Source organism: Montipora capricornis, chromosome 12 (assembly GCF_036669925.1).
Source record: "Montipora capricornis isolate CH-2021 chromosome 12, ASM3666992v2, whole genome shotgun sequence".
In the NCBI taxonomy this organism is placed as follows: Eukaryota; Metazoa; Cnidaria; class Anthozoa; order Scleractinia; family Acroporidae; genus Montipora; species Montipora capricornis.
In genome coordinates, this window is record NC_090894.1 from 30,589,938 (window position 1) to 30,604,937 (window position 15,000).

At 39.7% G+C, this 15,000-nt stretch overlaps 1 protein-coding gene across 2 annotated transcripts; it reads right to left on the minus strand.

Annotated features, from left to right (window-relative positions):
- Positions 1 to 2,355: 2,355 nt before the first annotated feature.
- Positions 2,356 to 12,652, minus strand: LOC138027067 (neuroglobin-like). 2 transcript variants are annotated; one of them, XM_068874565.1, is made up of 4 exons: positions 12,372 to 12,652; positions 7,197 to 7,503; positions 5,172 to 5,400; positions 2,356 to 3,921 (listed from the first exon to the last, which is right to left on the minus strand). In XM_068874565.1, the coding sequence occupies exons 2-4, from the start codon at positions 7,475 to 7,477 to the stop codon at positions 3,775 to 3,777; spliced, it is 657 nt and encodes a 218-aa protein (XP_068730666.1). In that variant the 5' UTR covers positions 7,478 to 7,503; positions 12,372 to 12,652; the 3' UTR covers positions 2,356 to 3,774. The 2 variants fall into 2 exon arrangements, with proteins under 2 accessions (XP_068730666.1, XP_068730667.1); XM_068874566.1 differs by having other exon boundaries at positions 12,304 to 12,633.
- Between the last annotated feature and the right edge of the window lie 2,348 nt (positions 12,653 to 15,000).

A 15,000-nucleotide genomic window follows, 5' to 3' on the forward strand; every position in this document is an offset into this window, starting at 1 on the left:
ATTTATCGCCTGAACCTGCAACAAGATTAGGCAACCGGAGACCGTAAGCAATGTTAGTACCACATCCTCCATTTTGGTTTTACCGCAAACTCAAAAGATCGCAGGCGGAAAAATATCCGGATTGGAGATCAAAATCGTTTACACGACAAAACTTTCCGGATTCAAAAGTTTTTGGATTCAAAGTTCCCACTTTAGATTCCGGATTCAAAATCTCCGGAGACACGATCAAACCGCGAAGGTTTTATGTCGGATTCGTCCACTTTTGTCTAAACGTCAAAACTAATTCGGTACTAAAACGTTCCGGATTCATCACGAATCCGGAACGATTTCCTCTAGTTTAAACCTAGTCTGAGTCACTAAACGAGCTTTTAAAAGTAATGCGCCGATCAACTCGTGCAATAAATCCTTCGTGCAGAAGACTGATGAACTACAAATAAGCTAACTTATAAAAATCACAAAGTAAATAAACTGTTCATCTCACCCTGACGGCGGCCAGTTAATACCTAATGAAGCGAAAAAGATGGTTTGAATACTTACTCCTTAAATACTCCTAAACTAGCGTCGAGTAAACAGTGGAGTCACATGGCGTGAACACACAAGAGTCACTCGACCAAATCGTGTGAAAATACTTATAAAAACAATATATTTCATTACAAAGCTCAGGGAGATAATAGATAAATACTTACTTAACGTATCGGTGAATGTAAAATCAACGGATGGTTGATTCCTGGGAAGATTATGTTTCCCAAAACGTATTCCAACCAACAACGTGCAAGTCTTCGTGAGGCGAGTAACTAGTTACCAGTTCCCCGAGGAGTAACAGAGGTAACCAAATCTCACTGTTACAATAAGTTGTCCGACGTTTGTCCCCAAATTTGGCGATTTAAGAAGGACAGATTGGAGACTGTAACAAACTCTTGAAACGACACGAAATAAAAGAAGTATAAGCTGATAAAAATATCTCAATAACCTAGTCGGCCAAAAGTGTAGACGCCGTCATTCGCCGTCTAGGGTGCAGCGCCACAAATTTCTCACAAACCACACTTCTATCGATGGTAACTGCATTTGCATGCATGGCGATGTCGGCGATGTCTTGCGAAGCCAAGTGTGGATCCTCCGAATCAAGAAAATGACCTTTCCGTCTCCGTGCTCCCCATAGGCAAGACAGCAAGAATTTTTAGAAGTTCCCTCACGTTTGGAAAGAAGATGTTTTCTGAGACCGAGATGGATTCATAATCCGATGCTTTCTGTCGTTTCCAGTGGTTCATCCATCGAAACAATTCACTCTCGAAAGATGACGGCAATGACATCAGATGGCCCCACTTCTCATGCAGTACTTTTGCACAAGTTCTACTGTGGCCTCTTCAGACATAAAAGTGATTACTTGCGATTGAGGAATAAGAGCACAGAGCTCATAATGTGCCCTGTTTTCCTTACTGCAGCGACTTTTGAGTTCTGAACAGATTACGTCAAGGAAAGGTATTGCCACCGTTCGTTTCCAGTACTGTGCAGCTGACTCTGCTGGGTAGTTTTCTCGACTTATTTGTCTACTGCAAACGCGTGGACGTTCTTCAGGCCCTCCTACCATTTCAGATCTCTGTATATAGGACTTGATAATTTCTTCAATTTTCTGGAGACCAAAGTATACCTCGACAAGCCTTCCTGGCAGAGCGATGACGAGTCGTCGCATCGGCCCCAGCATCTCTTTAGCACAAACAAAGCTAAAAATATGTCCAGTGCTTATCATACTGTGTCGCAGTCCATTTGCCATGGTCTTAGATTTGGGATCCCGGCTCCATTCTTCGTTGTTTGGATAAAACCGGACGTCATCATTTTTGGGTACAAATACTTAAGTGTGATAACAATGTATTTGTACAAATCAAAAATTGTTTCAAATGTGGAGTGCCTCTCGATCCACCTCGTCTTGCACAAAATTTTCAGCTTGCGCTTCTTATTCTCTGGGGAAAGGGCGTCAATTACGGTCGTTAAGAATTTCTATCGCATTTGTGAGTTGTCAAAAAAACTGAACAATTCATAGAAAGAATCCATCATGTTCTCATTTGAATTTATTTTGCAAGCAAGGCATATAACAAGGTTGATCGAATGAAGGCAGCAACCTTGATACTCTGCATCAGGTGTAGTTTTTTTGGTAGGCTTCTCTAAAGCTAGCCACCCAATCACCCCCCCCCCCCCCCCATCCTGGATACGCCTCTAGCAAACCCTACTAAAGAACAATCGTCGTCGGCTCCTGTCGTCTTTAAAAGCTTGTTTATAAACATCCCACCACATGTTTCTTGAGCCTTTATATGATGATGTCGTTTTTACCAGACTTGAGCAACTACAAACACACAACTGTAATATGTGACTTGAACTTTAATTAATTAGTCGGACAATGTCAATGAGCAAATGTAAGCTGCTTTAACTCCGAAATATGGCAAAGTTTGCTGTATACTTATCAACAACAGAGCTTAGAGCGTTTACGACTGCATGTATTTTAAATTGTTCAGTGTCGGTTGATTACCTCTAACAGAAACGTACAGCTTTAACAATGAAATGGGGGTGTGAAAAGTTACCATATGGTATTCACTCTATACCATGACAAAGACGAATGAAGACCATCCTTTGAAGACAACTTTTGAAGACTTTTTTTTGTTAGCCAATCGCTTACAAATGCTATATCTCTTCTTTTAAACTCTTCCATCTCGTCCAAGCACATGTTTAAAGCTGTTAGTGACTTCGCTTTATCATAAAAGCGTGAAAATTCTCTCATTTTAACTTGTCTCGCTCCTTTGAGAAGTTGCTTGAAATATGGAGCTAACAGGACAGAAATGAACTAATGTCGAACAGGGTTCTTACATTTTTGGCAAAACCCTAATTTCACTCCCACGTTTGCCGTTTGGCATAAACATCATGCTTAACCTTTCTAACGACAAAGAAGACCTCGAGGACAGACATGGAGCAGTATACAAGATCACATGCTGCGATTGTCAGGCCACTTACATTGGTGAAACACAGTACCTACAGAACACAAACGAACGACTAAGAATGGTGATCTCAATAACAATATTGCTGAACACCAGTCAAGTACAAAACACACTATCGACTTCCGGGACACTACTAAGTAGTTAACTCAGCTGTACGAACTATTTATACTAGCTATAGTGCTTTACACTTGAAAGCTTGTATACAAACTTAGAACAAACTACATGTAATTGTTGCCAACCTCTACCTGCGCCTTAACAACAATTACTCAGCAGAAAAATTTAACTACACACAACTTTTTCCTCCCAGCTTACAAACCCACTGCGACCTTCACTTACAAACTGGATCGTAATGCACCAATCATCAGTCAACATCCTCACGACCAATCCATTACTTTTGCCACAACCAATCACAACATAGACCAGAGAATCACTACATTGAGGTTTTCGAAACGTCAGTCACTGACAACAGCGCTAGTTCTTCTCAGGACTGCTTCCGCCTAGACGATCAAGTTCCATCGAGGTATGTAACTCCTGGATTCAAACCATTTTCTGACCTTTTCTATTAAAAGTACTCAAGTTGACTTGCTCTTAAATTGCGTTCAGTTGTCGTGTACTCAACGTGCCTGACTTTTCTTTCTTCTCGAGTAAATATTAACTACAAAATGTTACACTTCGATTTCTCCGAGATAAAAACAATCACTCTGATAAAAGGGCTTCAGTTTTATCCAGTGGGTTTCACGTCAACTTGAGAGCCTATATATGGTTTCATTATTGTTAATACGACTATTATTTATTGCGCGTCGAGAACTTCTCTTGCTCCTGCTTTCATTGTGTTTGCCACTATCCCATAAACTTTAGTCCAGGCTTCTCTCACTTCTGTTGTAAATCTTTCTCCCAGGCCGTTTTGGAGTGTTTCCAGTAAAGCAGCTCCGACTGACTAAAGAGGTTGAAACAAAAAGGTTTAATTGTCTGCCTTCCTCTATTTCATAAGATGTCCATGATGTTGTCCAAAAAGTTAGAAAACTAAGGTCTTGTAGATCTTTTCACACTTTGATGTTTAAAGCTTATGGGGAAGGGGGGTGGGGGAATGAGTGACAATTCAAATGGACAAGACGGAGTCAACGAAACGGCCAGGAATGAGGCAACCATGAAAACCAGACATATCCACTTCGTTATCAGACCGGGGTTTGATAGCGAAGAATGCACATAAAAATCTACCGCCTCAACCACTCCTCCCTTGTCGGACACCATTAAACGTTTAGAATCATGTCCCTGTTCACAAATACAAAAATCAAGTTTAAATCGAAGGCTACTTATACAATACAATAAATGGAAGAGATCGTGATTTTGACGCTCAATGTACGTTGCACAGATCTTCTGGCTTTTTAAGGGGGTAAAATGTCCTAATGTCAACGTTGTAGCTTTCATTTCAGTAGACAACTAACAGATCAAGGGGGAAAATACGGTCTCGCTTTTCAGTGGTAGTTCACCTATTAGAGCTGCTAAATAGCTTAATGTATGCAAGCCAATTCTGCGTACTTGATTGTTACGGCGCCCAAATCTTTGCTTTCATGTTCAAGCTTTATCTTTCATTTAGGCGATAACTTTAAAATATTCAGATATAAGGTTATTAGAAAAAAAACACTAGCTTTTTACGGGTAAAACGCGTGAAATTGAAATTGAAAAATGACGTTTCGGTTGTGCTGGTGACAGCCTTCATCAGAAACAGTGCTCAATATGAAAGGTATCACCTTCAGTCTTCATTCTGAAGAAGGCTTTATGATTGCTAGCCTGTCAGGCGTCAAAATTCATTTTGTCAGCCTGTCAGGCTTAATTCTAATGAAGACTGTCACCAGCACAGCCGAAACGTCAGTTTTCATAATGACAATTTCAATGTCACGTGTTTTACCCGTAAAAAGTAGCAGTGGCAGCAGTAGAAATGCAATCTGACTAACATAGAAACGAATAAAGGTTCGCATTCAAATATTGTCACCGATAGCCTGGCTTCCATTGATAGGAGCTAAACTCAGACGCAATTTTAAAATGGTTCATTATCAAGCAACTGACAGGAAACTCGGCTTGGCAGCTACAGCAGTTAATAATTAGTTTCCTGGTTAGTCCAGCGGTAAGTCTCAGTATTCATAATTACCTATTAGTTTTTTTTTTTTATTTCAATCGGTTTCCTACCTCATAATGATGATCCTTGACATTATACATGACATGCCTTGCGCCCAGGTCCTTGAGAGCGGGAACAATAGAACCCAGGTCATTGAGGGACGACACAGCCAAGTCAACGTGTTGCATGGTGGCCAGAGCTTGTCGCGTTAAGCGCTTGTCGCTCCTCGCTGCCTCATTCGACAAATCTATGTCCCGGAATGAAAACAATGGTAGCAACTCTGGAGAATCCGTGAATAACCTATTTGGGAAAGAAAAAGCATTGCACGCAAAATTCATTCACCGCACTGAATACACGTTATTTCAAAATGGCCACCATATTAGTATTCTTCTGTTTGTTTGCAAATTAGCCCTTGTTGCCTTGTTCAAAAATAAATATTCCTCCGAATTTTAAGCGTAATCGCCTAAGGATGGCAATAAAGAGAGATTTGTATTCGCCTTTTCTGTTAACGGAAAATGGTAAGCAGATGATGTATTTCATAAAACCATGAAAATTTACCAGTTCTAGTCTTTCTTCTCTATTTATAAGAAACTGATAACCGTTACTAACAGGAAAGAAGTGAGATAAAGGCCCGAGCAAGCGGCTTCAATATTTGTCTCAACTTCTTTTTGATTTTGTTGAACCATGTTGACTGCTGGGGTAGGAAAACGGTTTTGTAGCCTCGAATTCCAGTATTTTCCCTGTCATTAGTTTTCATTTGTTTTCTCCTTTCTTGGTTTTTCCTACTATAGTTTTCCTAGTCCGTAATTAAGCCTCGCTTGTTTTTTGTCTACCTTTGTCACACTACCTAGTTAACACCCCTGTAAGGCTCGTACTGTTCTTTGCGTCAATTTCGCTCGTATTGTTTAGTCTTCGCATATAAGTTTGTTCGTGTTGTACGCAAAACCGTTTCTGTAATCCGGAGAGCCGCACAGATCTTGTAAGTGTCGTGTTTTTCTGAATTCGCTTTCCTTTGGTTTTCTATTTCTACCTTGCCTTCTAATCTCATATATGTGCTCGGTCTCAGTCTCAGTTCTGATATCACCAACTCTACTTGTCTAGCATCTGGCAAAATTGAGCCTAAAAATAATTTATTACGAAATTTTGACGAAAAAAGAGGTCATTAAGTCAAACGACGTCTGGATGGTTCCATGCCATCATCATCTTCAAAAGTCATTCGGCTCTATTCTCTGTTATTATTCTCACGAAAGTCGTAAAATGGTCAACTGGAAAAAAATGGACAACTTTTTCTTTGCTTCTGAACTCCTATTATGCTTCACTTGCCCAACTTCCCTATCTGTACGAAACAGAATTATGTATTCTGACATTCCACTTAAAGGTTATCTCAGTGCATCAGACCATAAGCTGACTCCAATGATGAAAATCTGCAAAAACTAAACAGCTTTTTTGTTGTGATGAGTGAGGTAAATTGTCTGTGAGCGTGTCAACGGTTGTCCATATCAGACGTTTAATTTTTTAAGCATTTAGTGTCAGCTGGAATTATTTAAGTATGCGTTGAGCTATGATTTCACTAATTTGCCTTTCGACTTTAAAAAAATATGGTTGTCTCAATTCCATTTAAGCATTAAACGTTGGCTTTCGGTGATGTTGGGGCCTGTCGGATAAGACATGCGCGAAACAAATTAGAAAAATTATTCTTCATCGTCCTGCCGACTCCACAGTGTTGAAACCCGCTTGTTTAGAAAGCACAAGATAACTGCGACTTAACTAAACGCAGTAAGGGAGTCTAGTTTTCATTGAAGTGAACAGAAGATTCTGATTTCTCCGAGCAACAGATACATTTCGCTTCTCCTTTGCCGTCCTTAGTTCGAGAGGGTTTTTACGGTGTATCAGTCTCAGTTCCTCTCTTCAGCTTACATTTCAGAGAATTCAGTTTACCTCTGAAAGTCGATTTCTTTAGAAACACTTACTAATAGTATAAACACAAATTTTAAGTCAAATCTTTCCCTCATACTTTTCTCTTTTTTTGATAGAATAGCGATTTACTCGTCTTAAAACAAGAAAGTAAAATCAGTCGGCTATCATGCAGATCTCACCGTAAGTAAAAATCCACCCCTACATGTTCCAAGTCTTGAGCCTCTTTAACCAATGTCCACGTTTCTTGTACTGAAGTAATCTGCTCTTTAACTAGGTAACCAGCATCGCCTTCTACTGTCATCGGTCCGTTCTCATCTGCTGTCTCATTATGGCTTTCAGCTATCACCGGGAATTCTTTACCGTTCTTTCCTTCCGACGCAGGAGCTTTCCGCTTTACAGAAATAGTGGTATCTGCGGGTGTAGGTTTGATCCTGATGGCTTTACTTCCAGCGCATCCCATCTTATGACGCAATACTTTACAAACGGCTGAAACCAATAATGACCATAAACAGAACCATAAGTGTAGAGTAAGAAAACAGTGGCAAATCCTTATTCAGCGAGAGTTCAAAAGGTCAAGAAGCAATATCGCTTCTCTCATTACAAATTTCTTTAGTGTTTTGCCTTATAAGATGTAAATTTAAAAACTTCAAACTGTTTAAAAATCGGTTGCAAAATATCCTATTCATGAACCATCCCCCGGCAGGACCAGCAGAAGCAAGTTTCACGTGCGATAACGATACGAGCTCTACAAGAATACTTTATATTGGCCTCCCGTTCTCAGCCGATAAAGACTTGATTCCATATCTCAAAGTGCCCTTGGACGTGAGGGGCCTGGAACAACAAAACTGAAATAACCCAAACCCATACAAAAAATGCTAACCTTAGGTCTAAACATTATCTAAAATATTTTTTAGGCCTAAGGTTAGCATTTTTGGAAAAGTTTGGGTTGTTTCAGCTATTGCACCCTTCACCTCCTACTGCCACCCCAGGCCCCTCACGTCCAAGGGCACTTTGAGATATGGAAACAAGTCTTTACCTTCTCAGCCATCTCTCCATGCGTAAATGACATCGTACGCATGCTGTGATTGGCTAATTTAGAAGGCCGCATTCTGCAATGAGGCACTTGTTTGTCGTTTCTTGATTAAGGGTCCAGACATATACTAAATATTTTACCAAACTCGTTTTTCGGGCCGCACGCGAAGATAAGGTTTCTTGTTTATTTTTTGTTTTGTTTTTTTAGTTCGATTTAATAATATGCCCCCTGTGTCGAATTTTAACACTGAAAAAACAAAACGCAGGTCGTGGGATACATTACTTCGTATACAGTCATAGTGATAGTACAACTAGTACCGTTTCACAAAATAGCCGTGATTTAATCCTCTTACTCAAGGAAATCTAATCCCAAGAGTCTTTATTTGAAAGATCTTTCTTTCCGACAGCCAAATTTTTCCAAAAGGCAATCGCCTAGATTAAATCGATAGCGAAAGAATACAACATGCATATCACCACTCTCTTTGCAGCCATGGTGGAGAAAGATGAATTGCAAACTTGAAATTACCATCCGGTAAGCAAAACAATGTTCCATACCCACGGTTCTCGCCGTCTCGGCTGTCCAAAGTGTCGTCCTATCCCGAGCAACGCCGGCGGAAAAAGTAAGAGCCATCAGGTACAAGCAAAAAAACACATGTAGGGTGGTTCACGAGGCGGTTCATCCGAGAAGAGGAATTCAAAACAAAAAAATTATACAGTTTAGTAAAAACCACGACCGTGTGCTCCGGAAAACGATTTGCAAGTTCGCAGAGCGCTGGTCCCTGATGACGGAAGCAACGCCGGCACGTGACCCGAAAAGAAATAGCGCTATGAGTCTTTGATTTTGTTAAACTGATCTCTGCAGGATCGACACAAAAGTAGGCAACCAACGCAATGCCGGATCTTATTTTTTCGAGTCCACTTCCGACAACCTCGTTCTCAGAGTCTCTCTTCTCTGTGCCTCCTTTGTCGTTGAGGAGAAAACTGGAGGCAGAGAAGAGAGACCTAGGGAACGAGATTGCACTTCCGTCACGCTTGGCAGAGAGATAGAGCATATCTGCTCAAACTGAGACCCTGAGGTTTTGGTCGCTTCCTCAGTTCTGGCAACCCGAGCTTAATTCAAAAGCTAGCTTAACTAGTAATAGAAGAGATATCTCGAGAATGAAGAACCGACGGACGTAGAGCTTCTGCCAGAGAAGAAGCAACCGCTTATATCTGAATGCTACGACCAAATCCCTGTGCCAGCCATTTTCCAATCAATCCCGGTTTTCAAGTATCTAGGGCCTGACTGGAGGTTCGAGAAGTGGGTTAAAACCTACGACGTCTGAGCTACCCTATAAGACAGTGTTGACAAACTAGACTACCCGGGATTAACGTCTTTCGAGTGTTGGTCTTTACGATCAAATTGGCCAGAGCACCAATTTAATCCCACAGGAGTGTGCCGAACGTCAACATATTAGGCGTGAAAAAGGCATAAAAACATTTGCGGACTAGTTAAAACACTAAAACAATCTAATATGTCATTTCTATGCAAATTTCTTGGTACACATCTGAAGTATTTGGTGGGGTTCAGCTAGACAAGCCAGATACACATGAGTTGAACGTCCACAGCGTCAAGACGTACAAGATGCTAAAGGGAGCTGAACTTAGACTTTTGCGGAAAGCACGAAGCGGGAAAGTATAATGACTATGCAGTGCGCCAAACGAGAGGATATGACCGTAAAAATGACGTCTGCCGTAAAATGGAAGAAGCCTCTGACGCAATTGCTAGGAAAGAAACCCAAGGGAGTTACACAGTGAGCTGCGAAAAGAGTTCCAATTCCAAAACAATTGCAGGTCTGATAGCCGTCTGAATATTCTTTGCAGAAAAAAGACACCGGAATCTACTTTGATTCAATAATCGTGGGAAAAATCAATTCACAGCTGGAATCATCTTCGACAAATTTGAACCTTTATGCGTGACAGCCTAGCTTGACGACTGGCAAGTGCCTGTCAATGGTTGCATGGTGGCACCGTCTTTACCAAGTCCTGGGACTGATGTTGAGAACTCCAAGGAAAAAAAAAAAGAGTAGTATCAGAGCGACCTGCCCCGTACTCCAAAAACTATCACACACGAGTCTCAGCAGAGCTTTGAAACATGTGCTTGGTTACCTGGCCTGTACATGAAAGTGAGGCTGTAGTTGCCATTGTTATGATACAGACTTCCCTGCTTTTCTTATGTTAATGATGTTATTCTCATGCTACTTAGTTGGAATTATACAAGAAAAGCAGTTAGGTTTCTATCACAACAAGGTCAACTCTAGCCTCACTTTCATTCATAGGCCTGGCAACTAAGCACACAACTGTAAAATAGTCTATTCTCTCACCCTTTTGGGATCCATCAGAATCTGACATAAAACTCGGAACTTTTTATATAGGGCTAATATACAAAAATAGTAATAGTAATAGTTTCCTCTTTTTTTTTTTCACTTGTGGTAACCTGATTTCATTGAATACTATGATACGCACCCGCCTCCGGGAAAATAACAACCAGCACATTTTGTTTACCTTTCCAACATTTGACTTGATTTGCGTTAATTGTTGATTTCAGTTTACAGTGTCCCCAATTAGCGCTTCAGCGCTAAAACGACTAGACACTTCAATAAATTTCCTTTCCTTTTTCATCCTTTTCAATCGGTGTTACAACCAGCGCATACTAGCATGACATTTTTAACAAAAAAAAAATTGTTTAGGAACTTCCACTTCAGCTTAAGTTGGACGTTATAGCCACCATGTTGGTGGACGAAAACAAAAGATATCTCATTAGCTTCTTTGGTTCGTCCACCAGAAGTCATACATTTCTCTATTGTTATTGGTGCTTCCAGAGGTTGTTTGAAAACGTCCTATTTGTGCGATGAGCTGGAACTTGAACTGTCCGAAAATATTCAGCACAATTATCGCCCGAGGGCAATGGTCAATACTCATATTGCCGATGTCATTAGGTTAGGCTGATAAAATCTATTTTGCATCCTATTGGCAAAGTTCATTGCTCATTATCGCAACCATTGCTCTTCACACGTAGGTGAGTTTAAAACAAATTTACATATAGCTTATTTTGTACATTGTGTTTTACTTAGCTAACCTAAACTTATTCTTGGATTATGTCAAGACACTTCGCCTCTTGTTTACTTTGATACTTGCAGACATAGTTAATTAGCCAGTATCAAAAATACCATAATACTCTTTGTTTGTCCCTCCAAAATTCTTGCATAAGCATTGTTTCCAGTTTCTCTTCGGACCATTGTAAGTCCCAAGAGAAAATAAAAACAATGCTTAGGAAAAAATTTTAGAGGGACAAATAAGGAGTATTATGGAATTTTTGATACAGGCTAATAGGAAAGCCCAAAGGCATAGCTGTTAAAGGCGTGGGAAAAGTTTGCATAATTTTTTTTTCATAAGCCTACCATTATGTTTGCTTCTTATAACCCGAGGATTCATCATACTTCTAACCCAACAAATATTTAACTGGTAAACAAGTTACGCAGACACGTATTTTGACAGGGTAAAAGGAATAAAATACAAGAACTATTTAAAAAGTATTTACAGTCGGAGTCAAAAATCAGTCGACTTATATTTCACCCAGAACGCCAGCAATCTTAAGGGGCTGAATTTCAATGTGACATAAGTGGACTGATTTTTACTCCGACTCACAATTCTTGAGGCATCCAATCTCGCTCTTTTTTCATTCGCCTCTGTACATTTACATGTAATGTCAACTAAGCGACCTTAACGTCATTCTATTTACTTTTGTTTCTTTGTTTCTATAGTTTTCATAAGTGATTTGGCGAATATTACTTCACTTTAACTACAGAAGAATTTGTGTCACATAATGTTACTTTTACTCCCTCGCACCAGGGACAAAACTTAATCTTAACTAATTAAACTGTAGTAAGATTTGTTGTCGAGCAAAATAGTCCGCTATACAAAACATTGAGGAACGAAACATTTGTTTCAAGTTTCAGTTGAATAGAGGCACTTAATCAAACTTACAATCTAGTCTCTTTAAGCTTCCAACATGCACAATCCGTCTTATTTTTGAAAAACCTTCTGTATTGCGACCATAAGGGTTCGGTGCATATGTTGTGCACCTTTTAAAATACGTCACATAATTGCCTACTTTAAAGCAGATTTACCTAGAAAGAGTCCGTTGCATACGTGGGGACCGACTGTAAAGACAGTGGTGACATTTGGGCAATTATTTCTTTCACAGGACCTTACCTCTTTAAATTAATCAAATTGATTCTGAATGGTACCAATCGATATCGACGCCTAAATAAATCACTTGCCTTGTTATGCACCTCAGTCTGACGTTTAGCCCAATAAGTTAATGATGAAGAATCAATTACGCTTTCCCCCTTGAGCTGAAAGCCGTCTAAACATTCACTCCAAAGGGCAGCAGTTAAGAGGATTAATAATAGTCGCGTTGCATGAATACTTTACATCGGTGATCGCAGTTATGAAATGTCCACCGTCCCTTTTAAAATTCTGGATATAGCGCACGCTTCCGACAACAGTTCAAGGCATTAGTTTACCCCTTCTGGAGAGACTATTTACTCTTCGACAGTTTAGTGTTAAACTAGTGACGTCAGAACTTAAGAAGTTTCGAAATAGTTTCTCTTTTTTTATGAAAAACAACAAAAAAAGCAAGGTGGCACATGCACGCCAACACCACTGAATTCGGTGTGGCTAACACAGCACCCATGCGCACAATCATTTCACCCGGTCAATTAGCAGCCATGGACAGCTGTTTCGGCCTTGCTGGGCCTCATCAGCATGGCGTAGCTAACATACCAGGCGGGTCTTTTAGGCATACCCACCTGGTACTGGGTAGCTACGCATGGCTGCTAATTGACCGGATGAAGAGGTTGTGCGTATGCGTAATGTGTTGTCCACACCAGGTTGGTGTTAACGTGTGTCACCTTGGTTTTTTTTTTTTTTGGTTTTTGCTTTTTTTGTACACAAATAAAATATTCTGGTCTTGCACATAGTTGGGGTCATCATATCAAGATAAAATTGGGTCAGGGTATTAAGTAGTATCCATCATAGATTTCTCACATAACCTTTTCTTTCAAAATATCGTTACCACGGCAACCGAATAAGAGGCATTTCTTTCAGCATATATTGTCTTTAAAAAAATGGAACGGTGTTATCTTCCCATACAGCGTTACCACATAATGTTAGAAAGAATCTCTAACATTTAACCAAGTCTGTAGGCCAGTTTCACAAAAAAATTAGTGTTTTATCATAGTATGTCTTCATTTTTCTCACCCACAGAATTTTGTAGCATTCTTACCATAGACATTGTTATAAAAATTAAGTTACCACGAAAAAAATAAAAGGGTATTTTTTGGGAAGCGGAGATATAAACAAGAGAAGTTGCAAAAGATGAAACATCATGGGGTTACAAGATGCGCGCAGTTTATCACCTGATCAGAGATTTCGCGCGCGAGTGGAACTACAAGCCAAGGGACAGGGAGACCATTCTAGCAAAATTAATTTTGGTAGTTTTCGTGAAGAGGAGATATATTTTTAAATTCCATCTATACAAGGATTAGAAGAAAAATAAGAGAAATTAGCGGTAAAGTTTTAAATGAAAGTTAAACAAAATCAAATTGCAGGAAAAGTTTTGATGCCGGTGCAATGCTTCACCAATTGAGTTTTGAAGCCACTCAGTTGGGAGCAAGTTGGAGGAGGCCAATTTGTGGGGATTAGATTTGTTTGCGTGAAAGCACTCGCTGAATGAAATAAATGTATACATGTAAGGTGTGGGATATAGGTGAAAGAGAGAAGCCGGATTCTCGCAGTTATCTGGACAATTTAGGCAATTGTATAAGAGACATTAGTATAAATACACAGGTAAATATACATAATCGCGCGCTCTCATTGGCTCGCTATCTCGGATTATCAGCCGATAATCACCTCGACGGACAAAATGGCTGCCAGTAGTCCTTTTGCCACTGTAAGTGAAGATGATTTCGCGTTGAAATGTTTTTTTTTTCTCTTTTTTGAGATAATCACCTGTGTATTTATACTAAAACAATTATTCGCCTAAGACTCAGTGATTATCTATGAATATTCACCGATAATCACTTCGCCTTCCGCGAATAATTGTTAAATATTGCTTAAATTGTCCAGATAAGTACAGTAACTTCTCTCTTTCGTGTATAACCCGAACTTAAATATGTACTCTTATTTTACACTGACAGAATTTACTTCTCCAGGTGAGTTCAGTCCTTCTCCAGACAACTTGCAATTGATTCACCCCGAAGTTGAAAGTTCCATTAAAGTATGTCATTCAGGCTCGGTGAAAACCATTTACAGGGGCACCCAACGAGCACTTCGTCGCTAAACATCTATTCAGGTGGAAGGTGAGCTAGAAGTTTCGAGCTCAGACTTTCGATGCGCACTACGATTTTGAAAGCTTTTGTCAACAGATTCCCTAGGCATTTCAGAAAAGCAGTGAAGGGTCCGAGGAGTGCATAGAAAATTCGAAACCGCATCGAAGAACGCTAGAATTTTAGTGATCTCACAGGTAGCCGAAGCTCGATGTATATGTATCTACACTGTACTATAATATAATACAAGAGTAAAAACTAGTAATAGCTATCGCTAAGTGCCAATGAAACAGTCAATACAATACATAAATTGCAGATTTGTATCAGAATTCCAAAATACCCAACAGGAGTTGTAATTTTTTATTCAAAAGTACTCCAACTCAATTTATCTAGTTAACAATAATACAATTACTGATAGAAATTGCAAACTTCGTATCTTCAAAAACAATGTAGATGTCAACGTGTTTTGCAATAATGTGGAAAGTACTGCTGTAATTTTTGAACGGCAGTAATTTTAACAGGAATATCCAATAATTAAGTTGGATAAAATCAGTGCCATGTAAAAAAAAGCGCCAAAGCG

What these genes read in the sequence shown, in the direction of transcription:
- LOC138027067 (XM_068874565.1), bottom strand. Translation starts at nt 7,477, where the DNA reads ATGGGATGCGCTGGAAGTAAAGCCATCAGGATCAAACCTACACCCGCA. An exon ending in GGGGTGGATTTTTACTTACG is followed by an intron (nt 5,401 to 7,196) that starts GTGAGATCTGCA and finishes TTTCCCAAATAG; the next exon opens with GTTATTCACGGATTCTCCAG. An exon ending in TCAAGGATCATCATTATGAG is followed by an intron (nt 3,922 to 5,171) that starts GTAGGAAACCGA and finishes CAACCTCTTTAG; the next exon opens with TCAGTCGGAGCTGCTTTACT.